The sequence below is a fragment of the Chrysemys picta genome, chromosome 13, assembly GCF_011386835.1.
Source record: "Chrysemys picta bellii isolate R12L10 chromosome 13, ASM1138683v2, whole genome shotgun sequence".
Lineage (NCBI taxonomy): Eukaryota > Metazoa > Chordata > Testudines > Emydidae > Chrysemys > Chrysemys picta.
In genome coordinates this window covers 49,524,753-49,550,924 of record NC_088803.1, presented here as the reverse complement: position 1 = coordinate 49,550,924, position 26,172 = coordinate 49,524,753, and the positions used below count along the sequence as shown (strand labels likewise).

Sequence of the window (26,172 nt, the reverse complement as noted above, 5' to 3'; positions counted from 1 at the left end):
CTAACCTAAGCCCTTCCCTGATGCTGTATTCCAGCTGACTAATAAACGCTTCTCTGTTTTGAAAAGGTGCATGGAGTCACTGCAGATACTTGCTGAACTGCACTGACCCCCGAAGGGAGTAAAAGTCTGAGCAGGAGTCTGCCACAATGGGCAGAGCTCACGATGAGAATCAGGAGGACTGGAGCCCCAGGCGCAGCCTAGGAGGCATTGAGGCCCCATGGTCTATCCTTGGAGCAGAGTGTGACCCCTTGGAGGACTGGCACACTGAAGAAATCTTCCCACAGGACTGCTTAAAGGCCAGGGCATAGCATAGATCCTGTAAATCCAGGACACCACCTCATTCTCCCCAGGCCTATATTGTACCCTACCTCCTGGGAGCTCTCTTCTCCACTTGCATTCCATTTAATCTGATAAACCAGGACGTCAGAGGCAGCGGCTGCTTCCCATTGCAACTGGACATTGTTTCCTGAGAGCTCAGCCACCTTCAGGTCACTTGGTGGTGGAACCTTTACTGAAAGACACCAAGAAAACAAGCGTCAGGAGCTGGTTGTCCAGAGCCAAGGTACAGAGCAGATGGTCAGGGAGAAAAGTGTCCACCGGCAGCTGTCTCTCACTAGCCTGCCATTCGCTTCTTCAGACCCCAAATGACAACAGGTCATCATGAGGGACCTGGATAAAATATTTGTAAACACGAATTACAGATGATTATTGTATTTGCGAGAGGACATGTGCAGTGCTGGCGCTGGGAGCGGGAAGATGCCGGGAGTGGCTTTCAAGGACAAAGAGGTTAGTATTATGCCATGTACTAAACTCCCAGAGAGGCAAGAGTGTCTTTTCGGGGGGTCTTCCTTACTTTTATAATTTTGGATGAATTTGTTTAAACTTTAGCGCTTCTAAGAGTTCACAGGACTCCCAGCGGCAGCTTGGGCGAGGCACGGTATAGACAAGCATACAATGCAGCAGACCCATCTCGGCATATAAATAATACAGCTGGACGCACACACACATCCTGCAAAGGTTTGTTTGAGTTTTGCCCTGATGGCTTTTACACCCCCTCCATTGGGTTCGCTCTCTGCGAATATTCTAACACATGCACGTTTTAAGCCTGAATGCACAGGTACCCACTCAGTTTGGTGTGCTCACTGCAGGAGAGCAGCAAGGACATGTGGGAAGGGTTTTAACCAGGCTGCAAGTTTATTAGTCAAATTACATCCAAGGTTCCTGTCGAGGGACAGCTCAGTGCAGTCACTTGACAACCCCTTGATCCTTTGCCAATTCTTGGGGTGCTCCCACCGTGGGGGTAGCCAGTCATCACACTAGGTGATTCCCTGCAAGCCTCCACCCACATCCCTCGCCCTTTCAGGGGTTGAAGCGAGAGAGGACTTTGACCTCCCAGCCAGCACTGCCGTAAAGTGCATTGGTGGGGTGGTCCCCCTGGTCTAGTGTCCCGTGTCCCTAGGGGGTTAGACATGATGCCCCCATCTCATAAGATGATGCTCTTGGGATCTGGAGCCTAAATCAGCAAGTTCCAGCACTGGGCCCCTGCCAGAAGTTGCAATAACTAAACGACTCTCCCATAGCTCCCAGCTGTGCCCTCTGGGAAGGAGAATTTCAGCCCTCCAGTTGCCCAAAACCCAACCCGTAGGTTTCACAGCGAAGAAGGCGAAAAAACCCACCAGCCTCAGCCACACCTGTGATATGGGAAAATATTCCTTCCCAGTCCCAAAGCTGTGGCTACCAAAGCCTGCAAGAACCCAGGAAAGGGGCAGAGGGGCTGACTGCTGGAATGTCAGAATGTCACCGTCTGTTTGCGGATGATTCACAAATGGGAAAGCAGGAGGAATTATCTGAATAACTTAATTCTTGCAAATGATTTACCCAGATCTAGCTGTGATCCATTGGGTACTGTATAATAAGAATTAAGGCAGGCTTCTGTGTGTCTGTTTTCCCCCTAAAATGGTGAGACTTATTCTGCATTTGAACTTTCCTTTACAAATATTTTCAATGGCCTTTTTCAATTTGCTGTCCCACTTTGGTGATTGGGAAACAGGGAGTCGCATCCACTTGAGGGAAGGAGTAGTAGACCAGCTAAAAGGGGGGGCGGGGAGGGATAGCTCTAGTGGTTTGCGCATTGGTCTGCTAAACCCAGGGTTGTGAGCTCAATCCTTGAGGAGGCCACTTAGGGATCTGGGGCAAAATCAGTACTTGGTCCTGCTAGTAAAAGCAGGGGGCTGGACTCAATGACCTCTCAAGGTCCCTTCCAGTTCTCAGAGATAGGATATCTCCATTAATTTATTTATTTTAAGCTTCCAGGCTCTCACATACACAGCAAAAAAAAACAGCATAAAGCAGCTAGTGATGGTGTGAGAACTGGAATCAGAAACAGGTGGAAAGTGCTGGAGGAGGCAGGTCAATGATTTAGGGAGGGACAAAATGAAATGTATATGGGAGGAACCAGGAAAGTGACTGAGGGAGAGACCCCCCAGGTGGAGCGGGGGGGAGAATGGGATGAAGGGAAAGGGAACAGAGCATACAGAGGAAAAAAGGGTCAGAGAAAGGGAAAGACAAGAGTAATCAACTAAAGGAGATAGAAAATGATTGAAAGGCAGAGGGATAACACGAGAAAGAACTGTTTGGGATGGAAGAGGTGGGGACCAAAGGAGGGAGAAGACACACACCCTTTGAATGACAGAGTTATTTATTAATTCCGGTGTTATTATTTCCCCAGCAGAAAAGGGACAACTGTATTTATCTGCTTCACTTGCAGAGTTTTCCTATACAAATAAGGCGCCGCTCTCTATGGAACTTAATGCAGCTCTCAATGGTACAAACTGGGGGTGCCCCCTGGTCCCCCTCCCACCATCAGGGAAGAGGAAGGAGAAAAAAGTGCTGCTGGGAGCCTGTGCCAAATCTTTCTGGAGCTGTTACAAAGCTCTGCAGTGACCTGGAGGTCAAAGGCTCCATCCCATTAGCAGTCCCCTGACTGCCCTGACTACACTTAACAGAGCTCGGGAGACAGCAGAGTACTGCCTGCCCACCGCACAGAGCTGCACACAGTTCCTGCAGTGCTGGCGAGGCCCAGCGGGGTAACGAGCGGCCGGGAGTTGGAGGCATACGTAAATGGATGAGGACTCTGCTACGGCCAACAGGAGACTTCCAAGGGCTTGCCCATCGTAACAAACCAGCCTCAAGTACTGGCTCGCCTTTGCTAAGGGAAAATTAATAGTTTCTGCTGATTACATAATCCTCAGGAGAGACTGACAGACACAAACACCATCATTCTCCAGGTTTCTTCAAGAGCTTCAGCTAGCGCCTCTAACCAGTTCTCCTTGAGGGGCCATCCCAGAGGAGTTCATCCTTTACAGTCCCGTCCTGGATGACAGAGAGGTACGTCGACACTGGAGGTGTCATTTCCAGCTTGGGTAGACATACGAGTGCTCGCTCTCCCCTACCAATGCTAAAAATAGACACGTACCCACGGCAGCACAAGGAGAGGGACGGGCTAGCTGCCCTGAGTACAATCCTGCCCAGGACCCTACGTATTCACACGGGTGGCTAGCTATTCCCACCACCGGTGGCTACACATCTATTTTTAACATGCTGGCTCAATCAAAACTAGCACCTGTACTTCTACCCCAGTCAGAAATTACACCTCCAGCTCCACAGTAAACGTACCCTCAGACACAGGGACATATTCTGTTCCCAACTGCACCCACATAAACCCTAGAGTAACTCCACTGAATTCAACGGGCTTCAAAATACAGCCGGATGAAATTGTGTGTCTGAACCTTTTTTCAACAAAAGATGCAAATTGGGGGACACCAAAAACCTTTAACAAATCCCTCTCACTTTCACCAGATTGTTAATCTCAACCCCACCCCTCACAAAAATATTCTGAAAAAGCTGAAACATGTTTCAATATTTTCTAGATGTTTCAATTTTTCAGTTAAAACAGCTTTTTGTTCAGAAATTTCCTTCATTTTTATTTGAAAAAAAATCAAAAATGTTAAAAGTTTGAAATGTAAATCATAGAATATCAGGGTTGGAAGGGACCTCAGGAGGTCATCTAGTCCAACCCCCTGCTCAAAGCAGGACTAATCCCCAGACAGTTTTTTACCCCAATTCCCTAAATGGCCCCCTCAAGGATTGAACTCACAACCCTGGGTTTAACAGACCAATGCTCAAACCACTGAGCTATCCCTCCTGCCCAAAATGAAATGTTTTGTTTTGGGTTGAATGGAACATTTTTGCTTAACCCCAAATTATTTTTTCTCTCCTAACTTTTCTGTTATTCAAGCAGAGCTAACTTAAAGACTATCTTTCTAAATGAGCTGGTCTAGGAGCAGGAATTACAGGGTGAAATTCTGTGTCCTCTGCTATGCAGAAGGCCAGAAGAACTGGCCAGAATGGTCCCTTCTGTCTCCAAGTCATGGCATCTATAAATAAATGCAGGATTTGACCAACAGACTTTACTGAGGGCAAATGCTCCCAATGGAGGATCACAGTTAGGTGTTGTTTTCTCAAATCTATGTATCATTCAGATGGTTACTGTCCAACTTCCAATGGCTACAAAAGTTAATTTCAAGGCTACCAAGCATTTGGAAATTCCGGTAGCCTGGTAAAGATTTCCCAGCAAAATGAGTGACTGTTTAGAAGGACCCTATTAAAGCAATCTATTTAATGAGGGTTTTGAATCTCAGTAAGAACCAGGTTCAGTGCCAATGAGACTTTTGGCCACATTGGGCTGAATTTTGGCCACGTTTGGGAGGAAAAAACCTGCCCTGACATGGGCAGAGAGAGACTCTGAGGAGGGATTTAAGTCTTTAGGTAGAAACTTGGCAGAACTCAACAAATTTCAGCCTCGATTTGCTCTGAGGTCTAAGATTTGTTGGAACCAGAAAACACCACCGGTGAACATCCCGGAACTTTGGCATCTGGGTCCAGATATAAACTTTTGGCTGGCTGGAAGCTAGGCACCAAACTTTATAATGGACCTTGAACCAAACACCTATTGACCCTCATACTCTGCCTCTGCCCTACTTACATGTGGTAACATTGCCTGTAAGCGGAAAGGATTCGCCTTCATTATAAATGGAGCTGACATTAATGAAGTACTGGGTGAGAGAGGACAGAGGTCTCAGCACGGTGGATGATGCACTGCTGGGAACTTCAACCTGCAGTGAAACAGAAACACCAGGGTCAGGATTGTAGCACGGAGCCAGGGCAAAGAGGGACTTGGAATTCGGGATAGTTGCCCCAAAACCCTCCCGTTTCGAGGCACCATCATTGTTAAAACGCTGTAGGCATGTGAGCAGCCTCTGTCAGGAGACAGCAGAGTTATTGACAGCACACGGTGATGGTGCCTCTTATGCAAAAGGAAAGATGGGGAGGGTTTTATTAGAGCCACACCTAGGATGCGTGACTCCATATGAAGGGTTTGGACCATGTGAGGAAATTCAGAAGGGCCCATGGAAGCGCGTGCCCGTATGTTCCCGCTGGGCTAAAAGGATAGATAGGATAGCACTACGGCTGGGGCAGGGCTGTTTCCCTATTACCCGGTCTTCTGGCAATGCAGGGGTCACACCCTTGGACAGGTATAAACCAACTGACGAATCAAGTCCGGCAGGGCTACATTCCATTCTCGGTTACACAAATGTACACCCGGAGTAACTCCGCAGCCGAGTCACTGGAGTTAACACCGCATTCGCACTCTGCCGCCGTTCTCCCGGTTTTAGCACATTCCCGTGTCCCCTAAGCAAGGACTTGCCTCCCCGGCATTGCTCCCTCTGCTTGAGTTGTAGGTCACACGGTGAGCTCTCACAGCACGCGAAGCCGCGGCCCAGCTGACCTTGACAGACCCATGGCTGACCTCAGAGAAACTCAGGTGTCTAGGAGGGCTCAGTGCCACTGCAACAATAATTAGCAAAAGGATGTGGTGAAGATTTTTAAGGCTATACTTGTAAAGTCACTGGTTGCCTCCTGCTGCTACCTGCCTCTTAACTACTGGACTTTTCCCACTGCGAGATGAAAGAGTTTCTGATTTCATTGTTACACAGGTCTATATGATGCCCAGGGAGAATGACTGGTTTATGGGTAGAGAAAGGGTCAAATCAACCCACCTACTCCCCAAAGAGCTCAAAACTCTCAGGAGCTTCCAGTCTAGATCCTGATCCTAATTTTGTCCTTGGTTCTATTCCTACAGTGGGTCAAACCTGCTGGGATAGGTGCTCAGATGCCATGGCGGTGGGGGCGGTATGAGAACCCAGGTGGATAAAGATATAGACTAGCAGATAGCTAACTTCAGTTCTGAACAGTTTGGATCCAGATCTGACTTCCCCATTCTGAATTTCAAGGAGATTCAGTCACAGTTTGCCTGGACAGAACCACTCACTTTCACAGCCCCGTACCCCAGACTGGAGTTGTTCATGAGAAAGCTTATCATACAACTAGAGGTAGCCTCAGAGAACCACCAACATTTAGCATTAGCCAGGGAAGAGGGAGCCTGTTTACAAGCTATGTGAAAAATACGCGAAGCATCTCAGTTAATAAGTCTCTCTTGCCAATTGTGCACCATTCATTAAACCACTTATGCTCCTGCCTCAGGGTCAGCTGAGGCAGAGAAGGAAGTAAAACTTACAGGTGGTTTCCTGGATGCTGGCTGGATCACTCGCCTCTTCCCCGTACATGGCATACACCGCTACGGAGTACTCGGTGCTGGGAGACAGCCCATCCAGCAGAACCTCGGGCTGTTCCACTTTCACCTACCAAGGATAAAGAGTGACGCTCAGAGAGGTATTCTGGGGTGAGGCTCTACCATGGTTGGCTCCCCGTAGCATCCTCTAACAAACCAAGAGCAAAGCAGGGCTGCAGAGACAGGAGTCTAAGGCCACAGCTTGGCTGTCTCTTTGGGTATGTCTACATTTCAAGCTGAGGGTGTGATTCCCAGCTCAAGAAGACAAATTTGCACTGGCTGTCCTTGAGCTAGCTGCTTTAGGTACATATTCAAAGGGGTAGGGCAGATTTGTACTCAAGATGGCTAACATGCCACGGCTTTCCTCTGCCCGTGTTACCATGGCTACACTATTTCTAGCATGCTAGCTCCATGAAAGCTGGAGTGAGTAGGTCTTCTCCAGCTCAGAGTGATACACCCAGCTCCGGCTGTAAGACAGATCATTAAATAGTACTTGTAACACTCTTCACCAGCCACGTAGCTGTGTGGTGGTCAATGCTTCTCCACCACCCAACCCAACAGACATCATGCACAGTGTATGCAAACTCTACAGCTGGCTGGGAATTTTTCACCGGAGTATTTTTTCGACCCAAAAAATACCAATTTGTTAAAACCAAAACAGTTCACAAAAAAAGGTTGGTTTCGACTAGTTTTCCAACTTAAAAAAAAAAGTCGAAATATCCTATTCTGATATTTTTAAACAAAAAAACCCTTCAGTTTCTTGGTTCAAAGTGACTCATTTCAAATTTAACTTAATTTATACTTAAAAAATGGTTAACAAAGAGAAAAGGGTCAAAATCAAATCAAGATGTTTTGATTGGTTTCCAAAAAATGTTCTCAAAAAGGGGCTGGCTAGCCGGTCTCGGATGGTTGAGGCGCAACAAATCCTGCATCCTGGCAGGGGGGTAGACTAGATGACCCTTTTGGTCCCTTCTAACCCCTATGGTTGAGACAAACTGGATTTTTTTTTCCAGTCTGTCGGGTTGCAAAAATTAGATTTTGACTTTTTGTCCCAATTTGGGATGGGAAACATTTTTGAAATCTCAAAAGTACTTGTGGAATGGTAAAACCATTTTCTGCCCAGCCCTACTATACATCACGCCTCCCCCACCATTCACCACACTCTGCCCTTGCTTCTGGGTGTACAATTCTGCTAAATAGAAATTAATGCCAATCCAGCTTGCTTAGGTTAGGGGTGGTAGAACTACAGTGGGGAAAGCAATGATTATTTTTCCTGAGAAATACTTAATTGAAAATAAAAATTAGTTTTCATTTTCATTAAAGCTATTCAGGTTTTCCTCCAAAGGCCAAAAAAAATCAGTTTACTGAAAATGGGTTTGGGGTTTTTTTGACAAAAACCTAAAATATTTTAGGCAAAAATTTCAATTTTTAATGATTTTTTAACAAACAAAAAGGATATTGAAAAAAATAAATAGATAGACATTTTTCGGTCAGCTCTAAATAGAACCTAGTAGCCCAGATTGCATGCAGGGACAATACACACTGCAGTAAAAAAATACAAATTAAAAATAAAAATCTGATCCTTTGTGAGCATGGAGAAGGTATCATAACAGACAGATCACCATCTCTTTCATTCACAGATATTCAGCACAGAAAAACATCACAGCACAAAGATTAGGGGAAGAGATGGATTCTCACAGGATCCAGTTGTTCAAATGAACTGTCTCTAAGGGTACATCTACACTACAGGGGGGAGTCGATTTAAGATACGCAAATTCAGCTACGTGAATAGCGTAGCTGAATTCGACGTATCGCAGCCGACTTACCCCGTTGTGAGGACGGCGGCAAAATCGACTTCTGCCGCTTTCTGTCGGCGGCGCTTACTACCACCTCCGCTGGTGGAGTAAGAGCGCCGATTCGGGGATTGATTGTCGCGTCCCGACAGGACGCGATAAATCGATCCCCAAGAGGTCGATTTCTACCCGCCGATTCAGGCGGGTAGTATAGACCTAGCCTAAGATTCCATGGGAGAACGCAAAGTTCTCAGCCTGCCAAGGCCCAAGGTCCCATTGGGGAAGTATGACTGAAGACAGGACTCAACAAACGACGGCAAAGAAGAGAGTTCTCACAGTTTCATCATTCTACATTTGTGATGTAAAATGCTTTACACTAGAGATGGCAGGGATGTGCAGAGTGGTTATGAATTTGCGTCTATGCAAAGAACATGATATCCCATTTCCTGAGAGAGACTTGAAGAGCTACGTTTTCAGAAGAAGAAACCCCCCCGCTCCCTCCCCCCCCAAAAAAACCCCACAAAACAAACCTTTTCCTTTGCTTTCCCATTTTTAGACTTGTTCATTACAGCAGGATTGGCACCATCTACTGGTTCCAGAGCAGAACTGCACCCACTTAACATGCGCAGGACAGCTTGTTTTACAATGCCGCTTATTGCAAAAACTCAATACCTGCCTCGTAATCTGAGAAACATTCTAGGAGGTTTTAATGGAAAGACTAGAATTTGATGGGGTGGGAAGCATTTGCTGGACACACCAAGTTAATTAACTCCTTCGTGGGTGGCCCATAGCTTTAGTGCTTTAATTTCTGTGCGAGGCAGGTGGGATAATTGTGGGACTGCCCAGGAACATATATAAAAAAAAAGTTACCCCTGTTCAACCATCCCAATATCAAATCTTAAAGATACCATTTCTATACTGAAATACTGAGAGCAAAAGTGCAGTAGAAGCCCGAACTACTGAATCTTCAGAGCAACCCTGAGTTGCAAGCGTAACTATCCCCATTTTATTAGGTAGGGAAACCAAGGCACAGCAGTTACACAACTTGCTCAAGGCCACCCAGAGAATAAGTGGCAGAGCCTTGGAAGGCCTGGCTTCCAGCCTCAAGCTCCACTGACTAGACCACGCTTCTTCTCAACACCGAGCAAGGAAGCCATAGATTTTTTTTGACAAGATATCAGGCTCCAAGCACATCATTTTGTACATGTTTGAGATCGTTCATTAAAAATGCATGTTGGATTAGATGAGCTGAGAGCTCCTTTTCTCCTCATTTCTACTGTATGGTATTATTTAAGGTTTATACAAAGCCATAAGAGTGAGTCATATTTAAGTAAATAAAAACTAACCTCCCAAATCTACATGTGTTTCATTTTTGTATAGCAAGTGGATAGGGCACTGGACTGGGACTTAAGAGACCTGGGCTCAACTCCTCAGTCTGCCACTGGCCTGCTGGGTGACCTTGAGCAAGTCTTTTTCCCTCAGTTTTCCCCATCTGTAAAATGGAGATAATAATCCTGACCTCCTTTGTAAGCCACTTTGAGATCTACTGATGAAAAGTGCTGTATAAAAGCCACGGATTGTTATGTCTAAATATGGGCTCACTCCACAAAAGTTTGGATCCAGATCCAAACTTTCTTGAAATCCATGTTTAGACCCAGGGCTTCCACTCAGACCTTTATAGTAATAGCGGGTAGCCAGGAAGTTTGCAGATCTGAACCTTCCCAAAGCCTGCATTGATTCAGATCCACTTTGACTTACAAGAGATTTAAATGAAAGTCAGTTGAGTAATTCTCATGCAGACCTGGGATTTAAGTTTGGGCCCCGTATGTCTGACTATATCCAGCGTGGCAAAAGGAATAATTATAACTATCTTCAGCTATACCTCTTTGGTATCATCCTCTGCTCCATTGGGGGCCGCTGAACAGAGCACCAGGTACTGAGTAGCTCCACTTGCCGGCTGCCAGCTCAGTCTTAGATGGTTATGGCTCACTTCAGACGCTCTCAGGGAAAGGGGTGGTGACAAAGCTACTCAGATGAAGGAAAACGTAACAAAAAGATTCACAAGGCAGTTGATCATTTCTATCCTTAACCCCTCCCATCACCCGCACACACACACAAAGATTCAAGGTTATCGAAACTGTACATCAGAGCAAAACAGTTCGGTTAAAGCTATTTTAGGAGATGTGTATATGATGCTTCTATAACAGAGAATCATCAGAATCCGGTCAGAAGGTCTTATTGGCTGTTCCTGTTGGCGGGGAATATCTTTGACATGTGGAACAAAGAAATCCACATGGGGGGAGGGATAGCTTAGTGGTTTGAGCATTGGCCTGCTAAACCCAGTGTTATGAGTTCAATCCTTGAGGGGGGCACTTAGGGATCTAGGGCAAAAAAAATCAGAAACGTATCACTCCCATCACAATCTTTCCTTGTCACGTGGTCATTTAACGCCAAACTTTCCTTCAAGATAGATATTATTTGGCAAATATTAGCAATAAAAAAGAAACAACATGCAGAAAAGGTACAAAGACTTGGGAACCTTTGAACAAATCTGACAGCAGTTAGGCAGCTGAGACGACTGCCTATCATACCAACCAATCTTGTCTCATTGTTTCCTTGTGCTCCCCTATCTGTATCTACCTCTTGACTCTTGCCTTACACTTAGCTTGTAAGATCTTTGGGCCACGTAAGAGTGTGAACACACTACCTAGCACAATGGGGTCCTGGTCTCCTAGACACTTCCACAATACAAATTAATTACCATTTGGAACAGTGGGGGAAAATCAGAAGCAACGGGATCAAAAGCCTTTCTAGCAATTGATATAGTCCCAGCAGGGCAATTTAAAGGCACAGCTTGCTCCCTAATAGCAGTACCTGTAAAACATCTACCTCATGAGGCTTGTCTCTGCCTTTGCAAGTTTCAGCAGCCGACCCAGAGTTCTTCCCCCGGCTCACAGCAATCAGCCCCAGTCAGTCTCAGTGTTTAACGGCATGAATGCATTTGCAAGATCTATTTTTACATTGGCTCTTTCTTGACCCTTCAGGGGACGTTCTGGGGAAAATCCTAGCACAAAAATCTCCCTCTTTCAATTATTGCATCACAAGGGAACAGCAAGGATCTCCAACATTTTAAAAGAGCAGCAGCAGTGGGTGAACAAGCCAAAAAAAAAAATCCTTAAGGGAAGCATGTGTAGGAGGATATATGAGCATGTGTACCATACTTCCAGGCACAAAACTCCTGGGATGGGATGTCATTCCATTAGCATCTTCTAATTCAATCCTGAGAATGTGATCCAGGGATGGCTGAGTAAATGTACAGAGCTTAATTATAAAAACACCACAATCACAACAAAAAGCTCGAGGCTGAGTCCAGTCTATCTGGGTAACATTGTTTCTTCCTGCCAGAATACTAAATAGCTCATTTTCTCCCCTGAAGAACGTTCATTTTGTTTACGGTCAAACGTTATCTCCAGAAGTCCTGATTTACCTCAGTCATGCAAAAACACTTACTGAAGTCAAAGGGGATTTTGCCTGAAGCATCGAGATTCCCACACACACTTTTTTTAAAAAATAGGGCATCACCTATATCCATAGCTTGCTTAAAGAGCTTCCTCAGACATACCCTATACATGGGGCAACCACTCGGGAGGTGGGGAAGTGCTGAGGCGATGAGGAAATCAGCACAGAGAGAACTGGGCCTAAGGAAGGGAGTGAAAGATGCTTGGGACATGGGAAGAGAGAAGCTGTACAAAGCAGAGAGGGATGCAGTGAAGGCTAGACTAGTGCTCTCTACTCATGACCTACATGTCCAAGTGATGCCCCTCAGCCCATCTCCAACGGCATTTTCATAAATAGGAAACACTGAAACCAGGTATTCGGTGTGCGAGGTCAAATTGACAAGCTGGGTGGAGGAGGCAGATCCATCTAAAACTACCTGAAAAACACAGAGAAAGGCTGTAAGAAGTTGTGGCATCAGGAGTTGTGTAGCAGAGGAAGCAATCAGACAAACCAGCACCAGCCACAACTATACCTAGTGACCGTGCTGTGCCTTGAACACGAAGGCTGAAAGCCCTTGTAACTTCATACTAGCTAGCGTCACTCTAGACGCCTTCCTGCCTGCCCCCAATAAAGGAATAAGAGGCCTTCAATCAATAAAGCTTTTTAGTTTATTTTTCTGATCCCCAGCATCCACCATGAGTCACTGGTTCATGCTCAGTGTGACGTGGGAGCATCTCTGCTGGTGACATCACTGCCCCATGCTGCAGACAGGAACCAGCTCTGTTATTTAGGTTAGTTGCACCAACCCTCTTGTAGCTGGGGAGAGGGGGGAAATAAACTCTACTGAGATAGCAATGGCAGCATGCCAGGAAAGGAGAATTTAAGCAAATATAGACTGAAGAGTGGGGATGGCAGCTGAGAGACTCAGAATCTATTTCCCTAGACGACTTTGCAACCACAGCAAATCATAGTAACAGTAGGAACATGCCAAAGAGTGTGGCAGCCATGCAGGGAATCACAAACCGGGGCTGTCTGCTCAGATGAAAGCCTATGGGTGGAGGCATATATTTACTGAGCCGAAGGCTTCCCAACCCCACTCAAGTCAACGGGGTTATACAATTGTAACGGAGGAAGAACTACCAATAGCAAGGCCCTGAAAGTTTCAGCCAGGGCACCTTATTATTACTTCTATGTTTCCAACAGTATGCAAGATACTTTACAGATAAGAATGAAGGGAAGGTCCCTGCCCTGAAGAGCTTAGACAGCCTATAAATGAGGTGATGAGGATGGGGCAAGGGAGAGAAGAGAAAAGAGACAAGAAGAGCCAAAATCAGCATAAGCGTGACCCAAAAGTAAAGTTCTTGCCATTTCCATGTAACGTGCTGAAAAGGTTGACACACACATCGGATTAAAAACCAACACACATTAGGCATGCAACTCCCTGACTGCTCTGTGTGTCCCTGAAAAGTCTACTCAAGTCTAGTCCAAGTCTGCTCTAGTTTCCTGCCGCCACACACATCCAAATACAGGATCTCCTACCTCTTTGGGGGTTCCTCCACTGGATGGGTAATATACAATCCTATATTTCTTTGGTGGTCTCAGCGGAGGAGTCCAGGAAAGGTGCATGCTTCTGGAGGTCACCTCTGATATCATAAGGTTGGTGGGACTCAGATGGGGACCAGTGTTGGCCGAGACAGCTTTCACAGAACTGCCTATGATTTCAAAAAACTGTGATACCTTCTTATATTATCTTAACATGCCAAATGCAGTTTCTACTTCTTTTTATCAAGTTACAGCCTTCTTCCCTAAACAGTAAGGAAGCATTCCAGCCTACCATGAACATTTAAAAGTTGGTCCAAGGGGAAATATAAAAATCCCATTGAGAACAAACTGTGTATTTTGTTGGAGGCTGAGAATATATTTTACATTTGAATATGAGTCACTGCTATCAATTCAACAGACAGCCCAGCATTTGCCAGTTCCAAATATCAGGGGTTGCGTAGCAGAGGAAGCAATCAAACAAACCAGCACCAGCCACAACTATACCTAGTGACCGTGCTGTGCCTTGAACACGAATGCTGAAAGCCCTTGTAACCTCATACTAGCTAGCGTCACTCTAGACGCCTTCCTGCCTGCCCCCAATAAAGGAATAAGAGGCCTTCAATAAATAAAGCGTTTTCGTTTATTTTTCTGATCCGAAGAAGTGAGGTTTTTACCCACGAAAGCTTATGCCCAAATAAATCTGTTAGTCTTTAAGGTGCCACCAGACTCCTTGTTGTTTTTGCCAGTTCCAAAGACAGTCAAATTGAACCAGAAAAGGTCTGTTTGTTTGTTTGTTTTTTAAAAAACAGCCCATTTTCTCTGGGCTATCGCATGCCTGAGAAAAACTGGTCTAATTACATCGGACCAGATACAGACTAAAAGGGAAGAGTCCATTTATTTTGCCAAATTCCAAACCCACTTGAATAAAGGTGCATTTGAAAGTTGAACTCTCCCATTCTATTTTAGGAAAATCTGCAGAAAAAATAAGCAGAGATTAAAAATTGAAAGGGGGGGGGGGGACCTACACACGGATATAGTATTGGTACTGGGCACTCAGCCTAACATTGGGTTGCGGGTGTGGAGGGGGGAGTCCTTCAGTCTAGTTCTAGCATCTCTTTAGCTAGAAAAACCACACTTATTTGTATTTAGCTGGCCCTTGAGGGCATATGGCTTGAACTACAGGTGGCAAAAGGCTTATACTCAATAATTTTGCAATCTCTCCCCACCCAACAAAAGCCCACAGTGCTCACAAATTAATCCTTTGCTTGGGACATCTCACTGATGAGCCCAACAGGCAGTGATGCAGCTGCACAGGGTACGTTTGGGAGAGACCCAGGTTGAGAATGCATTTGTTGTTTACGGGCATTGAAGTGGATACATTGGACAGGTAAGTCCCCCTCTTCCCTACACCGGTGTATTCACCTACTGTTATTTATGTACAGGACCATCCATTACATACTTTCCAACCGCCTTCCCCACCCCCAAAAGTCTCTGCCCACGCTGCTCACAATCTAAGGATGGAGGGTAGGGGAAGGGGAACCACACACATTTATACATACATCAGCTCATTGTAGGCAGCCTGGCAGAAGCGGGTCTTCGAGAGGGACTTCAGCATGGAGAGGGTAGGGGCCTTGCAGACGAACCAAGGGAGGCTGTACCATGCATAGGGGATCGTATGGAAGATGGTGACCGTGTGAGAGGTTGGCAAACAGGTGGGCAAGGTGAGGAGCACTGGCAGAGCAGTGGAGACAGCTGAAAGAGAGGATACGCAGGGAAGGGTAGAGGTAGACAGAGCTCTGGAGGTGGTGACAATAAGCTGACAGCAGGTGGGGAGCAAGTGGAAGGATTTGAAGAGGGGATAAAATGGGCGGGTGAGGAAGGGGAGCATAGCGGGTGCGTTTGGCATGGACTGCAGGGGGAGATGGGGAAGCCAGGCTAGCTGGGAGGACTGAACAGAGATTGCAGGCTTTAACTCACCTGAGTTTTCACTCTTGCGCTTCTCTTTGATCCTGGTGCACAAGACCCGGGTGAGCCTGCTGACCAGCGAGCTGAGCAGGGGGAAATCCAGCACGTTATACACGGTGAGCTCCAGGGGCTCTGACGCCACCTGTCTCAGCTCTGCCTCATCTGCATTTTTCACCCCTGAAAAGAGAGAGAGCAAAGAGCCAGTCAGCTAAGAAAACTCCCAGGAGATGAACAAGACTCAGGGCCAGAAAAAGGTCTTCCCCCTATTTAATGAGCCAAGCACAACTTCAGTCTCTTGGCTAAAAATGCCTCCTAGCCTGCCCCATGGGGTGGTGCTACTCTGCAGTGCCCTGGAGTCTTGCCTGTAGCTATAAGCACAATCTGGCCTTTAAGGAGCATGTCTGGATTGTGTTTAAACACAGTGGAGTCAGGGGGTCTTTTGTGGTTCAGAGCGACACTTGTGAATCCTCCTAATAATTCCCCTCTACCCTGTTACTGCAGGCCTGGCTACCACAGAGGCTGAAAATATTCCACTAGAAGACAAATCAGAACATATGTAGAAATCAATGAATGAATGAATAACACTTTGATATTTACGAGGTGCCAGCTTCCCCCACAGAGAATCTGCTGTTCACTAGAACATAAAGCTCCATCACAAATCCTTGTTATTCTTTCCACAAATCCAGCCCTGCATATCATCTGTGCACAAAGGGTCTGAATCTCCATTGCTCTGCATCTGGTGTAGTCGCTCACCAATAGGTAAAGCAGGTCCCAATTTGGATAGTGTTTTACTTCTTCTCACTTGCTTTTCACAGATATAAATGCCTATACAAGGTGCAGAATCAGGCCCAATGCCTTATGCCTGTAGAATGCCATGCCTTACCCTTGCACATTAGAGATGTAGAGGGAGATCACGGTGAAAATCAGTGAAATTCCAGTGAAGTCAATGAAGCTACGCCATCTACATCAGATGGGGATCTGGCCATTAGCATGCAATCCTCTGGGAAGATGTTTCTCTTGAGATTTTCTTTGTGTAACAGGCAAAAAGTAACCAGCACCAAAAGGTATCTTGTATTTAACAAATATGCTCATCTTTCCCAGCTTGACGTGGGATTAGAAATGGATCCAAACCAAAACCTTGGATTAAAGCGTCCCCATACTTTGGGAAAGAGCCAGCTTTGGCGGTCGTGGCTTGGGCCCATCTCGAGTTGGGATCCACCTCCATAATTTCTTGCCATATTATTCTTGGGCCGGGTAGTGTTTCCTTGTCTAACCCAGGACTGTGTTTTGGTTCTGCATTTGTAAAGCTCCTAGCATAGCGGGATCCTGCTCCATGACTACAGGTCCTAGGCACTACAGGAATAATTATCTGGGCAGGCGATGTAAATCGCTTTCCTCTTTAGAGACTGTAACTCAAGTTCTGACTGTCTAGAGTCAAACTACACAAACACTGAAAACATTCCTAAGCAAAACAACAAGGGGGAGTGTCAAAGCAGGCAATACATCCAAATGCACAGGTTTTAAAGTATTATGCTGTAGACTCTATTACAGTCAATGTCTTCATTCAGTATATTAAGTAAAGTACATTGCAAAAGATATAGCCATACAGTGGTATTCAATGAATTCTCTATGGTGTACTCACCATAAACCACTTCTAGTACGGGGGGGGGGGGGGTAATATTTTATTGTTTAATTTTATTCCTCTTGCATTAACCTTTACTAGATAAATTCAGTTATAATTGACAGCTCCTCTCCCAGTCATTTTATGCCTCCTTATTGCTGCCAGATGGCAAAGAGCAGATAAGACTATTAGAAATACAGAATGTTAATCAAATGAATGTAATTGGAGGCAGATTGCCAGATACAATAGGTTGGGAATTTAACCAAATGGTTCTCTTTGGAAATGGCCAATTCATCTAAACCAAAACTGTTTGCAGGACAGGATCAGTTCAGCAAATTTTCAACTCAACTTTTTTTTTGGGGGGGGGGGGGGGGGAATATCCTCAAAAAGAAAAATTCTAATTTTCCACTTTGAAGCAATTTTGTTTTAAAATGTAAGCTAATTTTAATAATTTAAAATGTTTCTATCAACCTGAAACCAAAATTCATGAAAATTTGAGATTGACTTTTTTGTCCCAATTCCGAGTGGGAACATTTTTTGACATCTCAAAATGTTTTGCAGGACAGGAAAACCATTTCATGTCCAGCTCTAATAGGTTTGTTTAATTCCATTTTGAGGTAAACAGTTTAGTAATCATTGGTCTCCCATTATACAAATCTGAGGCTGTTAGAGATTTTGATGTGTAGGTGGTGAGAAAACTTTTAATTAAAACTAAACTAGTTTTTAAAAACAAAAACACAACATCCCACCATTGGCCACTCCTTGAAGATTCTATCTATCTGTCATGTCTGAATGATGCATTAATGGCCCATCTGATCATGGTAAAATAATAACCAACCAACAGGCCAAACTTTATGGGTAAGATTTTCCAAAGCACTCAGTGTTGGCCTAAAACTGCTTCGATTAAAGTCCAATAGCGTTTACCATTGATTTCAAAGGGAACAGAGTTAGGCCAACCCCACCTGGTGTTATTAAAAGCTGTAATCTTACCAATGGCAAATATCTCTATGCCCATATTTTTCAAGGTCTGGGCAGATTGGTTGGCATCATCCTGTGATTTTCCGTCAGTCAAGAGGATCACCAGCTTGACTGCGTCCGACCTGGCGCCAGCTTCAGGTTTCAGATTTTGTTCTAGGACATGGGACAAAGCGAGGCCTTGGGAAGAAAGAAGAATGGAATTAGATCCCTGAAAACAAGATTGCAGAGATGCACATGCCTTGGGGAAGTACAAACACCTTTCTCAGCTCCTTAGTTAAAACTGGGTATACCAATTCCGCATGAGGGATACAAACACAGCTCCTGTGCTGTGGGGATGATCTCCTGCATTGCAATCTGAAAGAGACGGTTGTAAAAAGGTCTTTTAAAGAAGGTTACAATGACTTGCTTTATAAATAAACCTTCGGCGGGTAATGGGTTAGAACTGACATTTCTGGCATGCCAAAGTTTTTCCTCACTTCGTTGCAGACCTAAATGCTGTTCTGCGACTGTGGGGTTGCTCACAGGCGGGCGATGTTAGTTGCTTTGTTTCAAGGGATTGCTGAAGTTTCAGTTTCAAGTAGAACTCCATACACATGTACAGAATGGTGGGGATTTTGCAAACAAATAAGAGAACAAAGGTGAGGCAAACTGTGGGCAGATAAACCTTGACAGTGTCCCTTTAAAAAAAATGCATGTGCAAAACTATGTGCCTGATTTACATGCATGTTTATTCCATTTTGCTCGCAATCAAAGTAGTTGCGCATGGAAACTAGGCTTGACGTTCCACACAGACATTTGATAAAATCAGGCCGCAGATGTATCAGCAGCGTAAACAATCCAAAACCAAACCACACTGAATTTTACCAAGTCACTTATGGACCTCTTACCTGATCAGGAATATAATGAAACACTAATATCCTAAGCAAAGCCAACAATGCACTAGGTGTTTTCCAAACATAAATGAAAGCAAATTTCCTGCCTTGAAGATCATACAAGATACAGCCCCAATTTAGCAAAAGCACGTAAGCATGCACTTAGCTCTCACTGTTTCAAGTGCGGCAGTGCTCTGCTGAATCGGGGCCTAAAAGACAGACAGACAAAGCGTAGGGAAAAGGGATAAAATATAAGCCAAGTGGTCAAGATGGTGACATGTTTCAATCACACAATGAATTTGGGTGAATATATAGATTTTCCCCAAATTTAACCATAATCAACCAGACCGTTTCTTGTAATCTTTACAGTAAGAAGATGATTTTCCCTTTGCGAAGTTCATTCTTCATCCTGCTCTTAAGCCCTACCAGATCCTGTACAGGAGTCCAAGGTTCCCAGATTATCTCTGGACTTCATCTCCCTGGACCCACGGAGGCTGAGAGTGCTATAGAGATGACTGCACCTGTCTCCCAAGGGAGTACTGCTGAGGCCGCATGTTGGATTTGGGGAGACTGAAGGGGGGAGCTGCTCCCTCCTCCCCAACTTCAGATGCTCAGATAGTTCCCAGTACAGTAGCGGTGGCTGCTCTGGTGGTGGCGTCAGCCCGGCCTTAGGACGTCCATATTCAATTATTATTTCCTGTAGTGATGCAGTCAAAGAAGTAACAATCGTGCCTTTCCTTTTGCTGGGGCATTGGTGCTATCATAGTGTGTGGGGGGGGGGAGGGTGCACTTGCACATGCGAGAGACGCAAAGGCACCTTCTCCTTCATTACCAATAGCTTAGGTCAGAGATATCTGCACCATGTACAGCGACTGCACTGTATTCTCGTAAGTAACGCTGCTTTGGTCCTGTATCCAATTTAGACACATCCGGCCAGAATATTCCTCCCTTAATGTGGAGGATGCTAAGCTCTTGGCTAATGATCATAGAGAGGTTCTACATGCAGCCCAGCCAGAGACAGAGAGTGGGGGAGCTGAAGATAAAGCTTGTGTTACCTGTGAAAGTGTTGCCGCCTTTATATCGCAGGTTCCTCACCGCCTCTAACACCTCGTCCCTTGTGACATAGGTGTTCAGGTTCCACTCTGTCCGTGGATCACTGCTGTACTGGGACAAACCTGGGGAAGGCAAGAGCAGTCAACAGAGTGCAACCAAGGGGTTAAGCAGCAAGATGAAAGCTACTTTTTCCCAGGATTGCCATAGACAGGGAGCGTTGGCTACCGGATAGTGCGCCAAACAGATCTGGGATCTACTTCCAGTTCCACCGCTGGCCTTCTGTGGGCAAAGTCACCTCTCTACAACAATTTCTCTACCTCTGAAAGGGGGATAATGGTTCTTAACTCCCCTGCAATGCGCTTTGAGATCTGAAGCGCTATGTAAGAGCTAGGTATTATTGTCATTAAGGCGGTTGCCAGGTTCCTATTCCATCCCACAGTTCCCTTCTGCTCTTCCCTTTCACCTCCCACTCCGTACCTGCGTCACCTTTCTCCCTTTAGTTACACCGGCCCAACTTTTCTCTTCCCCAGCCTCTTGTTACTATTTATTCATTGTATTGCCACTGCACGAGGCACTGAATGTCTGAAGTGCTCCTCAAAATGTGGGCCACAGCACACACTGTAGTTGTCTGTTACAACCACTAGAGGTCAGACAAGAATCGCTGTCAATACGCAAGTATCAGGGGGTAGCCGTGTTAGTCTGTATCTACAAAAACAACAAGGAGTCTGGTGGCACCTTAAAGACTAACAGATTTATTTGGGCATAAGCTTTCGTGAGTAAAAACCTCACTTCTTCGGATGCATAGAGTGAAAGTTACAGATACAGGTGCCACCAGACTCCTTGTTGTTTTTGTCAATACGCAAGCATACGATCCAACATGCAGCCACGTGAAAGAGGTTGGCTGAGAACAAAGTGCAAAAATGCAAATCCTAGAGCTGCCCAGAGGGGCACTTAAACAAGATAGAATTGGATGGGACCTAATGCCCTCCTTATCCTTCCAAGGACTGCACGTATGACATGGCACTCAAAGGGCTACGTTCATTATCCGTCTAGCTTCGCTGCTTAAAAATGCATTTGTTCAGCTTTGCGAAAAACAGAGCCATTAGCAGATCATTTAGGCTCGTAGAATGGTCAACAAGCACATCCTCTCCAAGTGTAGGAGACATTCCCAGGAGACAGGCTTCAGAGGGGTAGCCGCATTAGTCTGTATCAGCAAAAACAACGAGGAGTCCTTGTGGCACCTTAGAGACTAACACATTTATTTGGGCATAAGCTTTCGTGGACTAAAACCCACTTCATCAGATGCATGGAGTGAAAAATCCAGTAGGAATATATACACACCTCTACCCTGATATAACGCAACCCGATATAACACCAATTCGGATATAACGCAGTAAAGCAGTGCTCCGGGGGGGGGGGGAGGCGCGGCGTGGCTGCGCACTCCGGTGGATCAAAGCAAATTCGATATAGCGCGGTTTCACCGATAACGCGGTAAGATTTTTTGGCGCCCAAGGACAGCGTTATATCGAGGTAGAGGTGTATATACAGAGAACATGAAAAGATGGGGGTTGCCATACCAACTCTAACGAGACAAATCAATGAAGGCAGGCTATTATAGTTTTAAGCTATTTCCCCATGCTAATTTCCCCCCCTACTGTTACTCACACCTTCTTGTCAACTGTTTGAAATGGGCCATCCTGATTACCACTACAAAAGTTTTTTTTTCCCTCCTGCTGATAATATCCCACCTTAATTGATTTATCTCGTTAGAGTTGGTATGGCAACCCGCATCTTTTCATGTTCTCTGTATAGATATATCTTCCTACTGTATTTTCTACTCCATGCATCCGATGAAGTGGGTTTTAGCCCACAAAAGCTTATGCCCCAATAAATTTGTTAGTCTCTAAGAGGCCACAAGTACTCCTCATTCTTATTCCCAGGAGAGGAGATGTGCTGGGTTTTATCCTGATTCTGTAGCTGGAGGCCTGGAGACAAGAAGCTCTCTTACCTATCCTTATCTTATCCCGGGCAATACTGAATGGTGAAACCAAGGTGCTCAGAAACTCCCTGATAAGCTTGAAGTTGCTGCGTCCAATACTCCAAGACCCATCCACCAGCAGGACGATATCAGTTGTGGCAGATGTGTCACATCGAAACTGAGGACCTAGGAGACACAGTGATTGAGATCAGTCGGAGGATGCAGGAGCTGTGACAAGAGAGCCCCAGCACCACGAATCAAAACACATCCCCTTGGCTTTAAGGGCAAGAATCAGGTTTGTGAAACGTCAAAGCTGAAACTTTCATAACTTCATTAGAACCAGACCCCATTTTGTGGTTAGATGGACCAATAGTCTGTGATCCCCATAAATTGCAGTGATTAGCTTAGAGCATTAGTCCGTGATAGTACTACCTATCAGTGCTGCAAACTCAGTCTATGTCTAGACAATCAAGCTTATGCTTTCTGTACAAGACTGCAGATAATGTACAGTAATCTGCCATTATAAGGTAGATGATTGATCAGCAAGGCAGAATAGAATCCCACTCTCTCCTCCTCAACTGAGTTTTGCCATTAAATAATCCACCAAGCAGGTACAACTCTAAGACACAATCATTTGTGCCTCTGGAATGCTTGGATCTCAAAGAGCTTTACAAGTATTATTTCCATTTCACAGATTGGCAAACTGAGGCACAAAGAGATAAAACGATGTGCCAAGGCCAGAATCACAACCAATTTTCTTGCTTCCAAGGAGAGAGAGATCAACAACAAGGCACCACCGTTGCCTGGTCACTTGGCTGAGTACAAGCTTGCTTATAGCATCAGCACACAGGTGTACAGGAGTGAAGGGGGATGTTCTTGGGGTAAAGAAGTTAAACCTTTTAGGAAATATGCCTCGCCTAAGCCCCGCTCTATGTAAACTGTCAGCTCCATTACATTCAGCTCTAATCCAGCTCTTTCCTTTATATCACACTAAAATTTATGGAATCTCAGGTGATTATTTAGTTCCATTCCAGCAGGAGATCCCCTACGGGCTATAATTATTCAGATGCTTTCTCTATATTAAATCTAATCTCTTCCTAAACTGTTGGCACCGTGTATCTGTACACCTCCCTCCCTAGCCCATGCCTGCAGCTAGCAGGGAATAAGATAAGGCACATCACTGATAAGCTGCACTTTTCCCCTGATTTTTTTTTCAGATGGATTTACTTTTTTTTTGGGTGAACACCAGAGGGTACCAGGCAAGAGAGAACAGGCTGCACTGCAGAACGCATTCCTGCCGCATCTCACAGAATTACCATGTGACGGCCAGGGATTCCACTGGTCTCTGCGGACGGACCAGACTCAGGCATGCAGGACAATCTGGTTTCCATTGGTGATCCCCTGGATTGATTCCTCCTGGCCACTCAATTGCCATTCCCCATTGATGAGACTGAGGGAGCAAATCCAGTGTCACTTAGGCGGTCTCTCCGTTAGGACAAAAGGTGTGTTCTTAATCCGAGCTAACCAACACAAGGTGAAACCCTCGTGAAGACAAGGCTTTGTACTTTTCACACGAGTTAGCAGGTCAAATCACAAACTAAAAGGAGCCTTTAACTCAACCTGGTAACTCCTGTGAAAACAAGCAGCCTGCATTCACTAGAATTTTACCTCAAGTTAAGAATACACCTTTTGTCCTAAGGAAGAGAAGGCCCCAGGAGACAGGACAAAAGGCCTGGAGAAAACTAGAGTTTGCTGATGGACACACTGTGCACTATTGGTGCTATTTCTTGTAAAACTAGCCATTCCCTCCCACCCCCCATTTGAAAATCCTTTGCATATGATCCAGATATCTGTGAATGTATTAGTTATTCCCGAGTCTCTGCTACTCGGCTGCAATCATAGGAACTGTTATCTATCTCTAAGGTACTTATATGACCCCTATTGCTATGGTATCTGAGTGCCTCACAACCTTTAGTGCATTAATCCTCACAACAGCACTGTCCCACCTCACAGGGGTATTATCCCCATTTTATAGAGAAACTAAACTTGTCCAAGACCATACAGGAAGTTTGTGAAAGAGCAGAGACTTCAAGCCAGGTCCTCCAAGTTCTTGTCTAGTGCCCTAACCACTGGAGCATCCTTCCTCTCCATTATAAGAAGGAAAGACAGATCTGCTGAATAATTTGGATGAAAATCTTTCCGTCTGCAAGGCTTTTCAGTTGGACTATTAACTATTCATTATTTGCAGTGCATGACAGGTCACACGGTGTTGTTTTTACTTCTTGAGTGGATGCCTGAAACTTCCACACTAGAGAATAATGAATGGAGAAGAGCAGTTAATGAGTCAGTGCACTTCCCAGTAGGAATTTTTGCACTAAGGTCTGTGACACTTTGCAGAGCTGCGAGCATTTCCATCAGTACTTGGCAGTTCTCCAAATCGTGACCCCACACATAATAGCAAACTGAACAAACACCCGTATTCTTGACAAGATTCATGAATGTGGAGATGCCATAAAAATACCTAAGACTACTGGGAATACCCTTCTCCCTTTGCTTGGATTGTTCAGAGGCAATTTCTCCTCTTTGGGTAGGATGGTGAATATTTTTAAGCTGAATAACTTTCCTGGGTGCATTCTGGAGGGGTAGAAGTTGTGTTAGAAACAAGACTCACCTCTCTTTAAAGTTTCCTTTGTGTGTTTTCCTTGGCCTAGATCTCCTCGCTCAGATTTTGTGGGGCTGCGCGGAGTTGTTTTCAGCACTGTCAGTGTTTCTGTCACACTGAACTTGGTGTTTGGTTTCCTTCCGAGGGTTTCACTGGAGCCCTTGGATACTGTTGCCTTCTGTCTTCTCTTTTCAGGTCTGTCTCTTGCTGCACTCCACAGCATCACAAAAGAGAAAGAGCCCATTCTCCTTAGCACGTCATGCACCTCCCATTCAGAGGAACAAGCTGAACATACTGGAACACAGTGGCTAAGAGTGTGTGTGTGTGTGTGTCTCACCACTGAGTTCTACTGGATGGAGTGGCAGACTGGCACAAGTGTGTCATACCCCCAGTGGCTGGCTCACAGGGGCTATAAGCCCTAACCCTGCTGCTTCTAATGGAGTTTCTCTTATCGGTGAAGAGGTAGGGACTTAGGTTTTTGGAACCAAAATCTTAAATTCTGTCACCGCAGTAGATCATGGACTCCTATATGGCCGTGCCAAGTGTCATGAACTAGGGCTGTGATGTCTACATATAACCAGCCATGGATTTTTTTTTAAAGGGGCTGGTACTCAGTTACCAGATATGAATGCATCCCTTGGAGTTGAATTCCTGCGAGCCCCAGGTGTGCACGGACAAGCTTTGTCTAGCTGGAGGGGAAGCAATATGCCGACTACTGTGTACCTGAAGTAAGATTTACTCCAGGGCTGAATTTGGCCCATTGTCAGGGTGTTTTTTAAATGATCAAAGGCTCAGGAAAAATAGGGCTCTGCATTCTCAGAGGGAGAACCCAGAGGTGAAGCGAAGGGAGGTCTCATCCTTACACTTCCACAGAACCCTGAGGAATCCTCCTGGATTCTCGGACAAGGCATCCTGTCTTGACCCAGAACTGAAAGGCATCCTCTAGGAAGGTTGCTGGGAAATATTCCCTTCTGATGGCCAGATTTATTATTTGGATTGTGGCAGCACCTAGGACCTCCAGCCACAGACCAGGGCTCCATTGTGCTAGGAGCTGTACAAACACAGAACAGTAAGATAGTCCCTGCCCCATTCTCCTTCCTTCCCCCATCTGCTACCCTGCCTTCTCCTGGCTCTCTGTGGCTGTTGGCCTGTGCACCGACCCTGCACATACCTGTCTGTGTTGAGGCTTCACTCGGAGCCGGTGACGTTGTCTTAGCCGCTGGAATGTGCTCAGTTGCTGTATTTCTCAAAGGAGTGATGCTGTTTTCTGGGGAGGTCGCTGTGTTCCTTCGGGTATTTCTAGCCTGCGAGACGTTTTTCAGCTCCTGAACTGCAAGAGGAGCAGCAGCAGCAAAGGAGAAGGTGGAGAAGTAAAGGGAGTCGGCGTAAACCTGGTGCCACTGAGATCGGCCCCACGAACTGCAGCTCTCAGGCTCTCCCTGTGCCCTCTACCACCACTCCAACCACAATCACCATAAAAAGACAGTTCACAAGGCCATGTCAATGTCCAATGCCACTC

General features: G+C 45.5%; 1 protein-coding gene across 7 annotated transcripts in view; it reads right to left on the bottom strand.

Annotated features, from left to right (window-relative positions):
* COL20A1 (collagen type XX alpha 1 chain) overlaps window positions 1–26,172 on the bottom strand; it is a 102,965-nt gene that overhangs the window by 56,317 nt on the left and 20,476 nt on the right. For all 7 annotated transcript variants that reach the window (XM_024114911.3, XM_008178606.4, XM_042858458.2 and 4 more), the window contains exons 5-17: window positions 25,825–25,983; window positions 24,663–24,860; window positions 22,022–22,177; window positions 20,016–20,135; window positions 18,101–18,265; window positions 15,502–15,666; window positions 13,522–13,694; window positions 12,289–12,418; window positions 10,367–10,509; window positions 6,638–6,761; window positions 5,768–5,907; window positions 5,045–5,174; window positions 369–511 (exon numbers count right to left, since the gene is read on the bottom strand). In XM_024114911.3, the coding sequence (XP_023970679.2) occupies window positions 369–511; window positions 5,045–5,174; window positions 5,768–5,907; window positions 6,638–6,761; window positions 10,367–10,509; window positions 12,289–12,418; window positions 13,522–13,694; window positions 15,502–15,666; window positions 18,101–18,265; window positions 20,016–20,135; window positions 22,022–22,177; window positions 24,663–24,860; window positions 25,825–25,983 (1,946 nt within the window). The remainder of the gene's footprint in view (window positions 1–368; window positions 512–5,044; window positions 5,175–5,767; window positions 5,908–6,637; window positions 6,762–10,366; window positions 10,510–12,288; window positions 12,419–13,521; window positions 13,695–15,501; window positions 15,667–18,100; window positions 18,266–20,015; window positions 20,136–22,021; window positions 22,178–24,662; window positions 24,861–25,824; window positions 25,984–26,172) is intronic.